Source organism: Nanorana parkeri, unplaced genomic scaffold (assembly GCF_000935625.1).
Source record: "Nanorana parkeri isolate BGI_ZX_2015 unplaced genomic scaffold, ASM93562v1 scaffold3366, whole genome shotgun sequence".
Taxonomy (NCBI): domain Eukaryota; kingdom Metazoa; phylum Chordata; class Amphibia; order Anura; family Dicroglossidae; genus Nanorana; species Nanorana parkeri.
Genome location: NW_017309634.1, coordinates 21,554 through 23,370, shown reverse-complemented (window position 1 = coordinate 23,370; position 1,817 = coordinate 21,554). Strand labels below are relative to the sequence as shown.

The 1,817-nt window shown below is 48.7% G+C and overlaps 1 protein-coding gene across 1 annotated transcript in view; it reads right to left on the bottom strand.

Moving 5' to 3' along the window:
* The window catches only part of SLC12A9 (solute carrier family 12 member 9), a 24,701-nt gene that overhangs the window by 1,792 nt on the left and 21,092 nt on the right, over positions 1 to 1,817 (bottom strand). Inside the window, exon 12 of the mRNA XM_018574914.1 lies at positions 880 to 1,054. Within this exon, the coding sequence (XP_018430416.1) occupies positions 880 to 1,054 (175 nt within the window). The remainder of the gene's footprint in view (positions 1 to 879; positions 1,055 to 1,817) is intronic.

The window sequence follows — 1,817 nt, the reverse complement described above, 5'->3', positions numbered from 1 at the left end:
CTATTTTTTACTTTATTTTTTCATGTAATTATTATTACTTATTATTTTTTTAACTAATTTTTTACTTATTTTTATTTATGTAATTATCTTTTTATCAATTGTTTTTTCCCCCCTAACTTTATTGCTATCACACAGGAGCAAACAATCCCCTGTGTGATAGCATTTGGAGGTGACAGGTTCTCTTTATTGAACCTGTCACCTCCAACACAGGAGTTCTAGCATAGCGCTGTGCTGGAACTCCTGTGACAGCTGAGAGAGGAAGAGCACGGCACAGCACAGCTCTCACTGTCTACACGGAGCGGCAGGGTTACTTTTAACCTCTGCCGCTCTGCTCACCGCTCTCCATCAAGAGGACGTCGGCGGCGAGGACGGAGCCGGGAGGGCGCAGCATGGAGAGAGGTAGGTGCAGGGGAGGGAGGCGGGCGTCAGGGGGAACATGGACCGGCAGTCTAATTACAAGTGTTCTCAGCGACATCGCCAAAAACTCTTTTAAAGAAACAAGTGATTTCTCCTATTCTACATTTAGCCCGGCTTGTGCAAAGCAGGGCTAAATGTAGAAAACAAATTACCGCCCGGCACTCCATGTTCCGGGCGTTGGGTGACTTCAAACCTGTGCCGCCCCTCTGCTCAGTGCCTTGCCGGGAATCCGGCCCTGATTATAGAGATGGTCTGTACTCGTGGAATCATCAGGCCAGTCCTCCACCGTCTGCTTTGGAAGTGTTCACAATCTATTACCTAGTTCACGAGGAGGCACAACTTCACACACACGGGTCTCTTTTTTTAACCATCGTATCCTTTTACCACCAAGTTACATAATATCGAATACAGCTACTAATAATGTCAACCAAGATTACCGGGAGCCGGAGCGGGGAAACTCACCCAAGTCTCCCGTCTCTACGTGACCCAGAATGTACAGTCCACCTTTCTTCAGATCGTTGATGAACTTGATCAGCTGGCAGGAGGTGCGAGGGTTGGACACCATGAGAAGGATTTGTGGCCTCCAGAACTTAACGTGCTCTTTGCGCACATCGAGGAGGAGAAGATACTTTCTGACCTGAGATGGGAAGAGAGACAAAGTGTCCTTCAACTAATGCAGAACGTGTCCTTCAACTAATGCAGAACGTGTCCTTCAACTAATGTCACATATGGACATACAGATCTGTTTCTACGTCATGTGATGCACATCATGTGCCCGAGTCATACAACTCTAACTTTAGCATAGGCTCCGATTGGAACTTGGGGGGCAAAAAAACCACAAAGTTGATTTAAGGTGACCCCGCCCCCATTTGAAAAAGAAGAAGACCTTTTATACTCGCCTGTCGCAAGCCCATTCCTTGGATCTTCACTCTATTTAGGGGCTATACCCTCCAACAAAATCTTCACATCCAACACACTTCCGGGCGTGTCCTATGACTGGTCCCTTGCCATGTGCTGTGGTTCAGTCCTCTGGGGAATAAAGGGATCCAACACTTCCAGAAGTGCATTGGATGTAAAGATTCTTCAGAAGGTCGGAGATCAGAGGGAACAGTGCAGAGATCAGATGGAACAGTGCAGAGATCCGAGGGGCAGTGCAGAGATCCGAGGGAACAGTGCAGAGATCCGAGGGAACAGTGCAGAGATCCGAGGGAACAGTGCAGAGATCCGAGGGAACAGTGCAGAGATCCGAGGGAACAGTGCAGAGATCCGAGGGAACAGTGCAGAGATCCGAGGGAACAGTGCAGAGATCCGAGGGAACAGTGCAGAGATCCGAGGGAACAGTGCAGAGATCCGAGGGAACAGTGCAGAGATCCGAGGGAACAGTGCAGAGATCCGAGGGA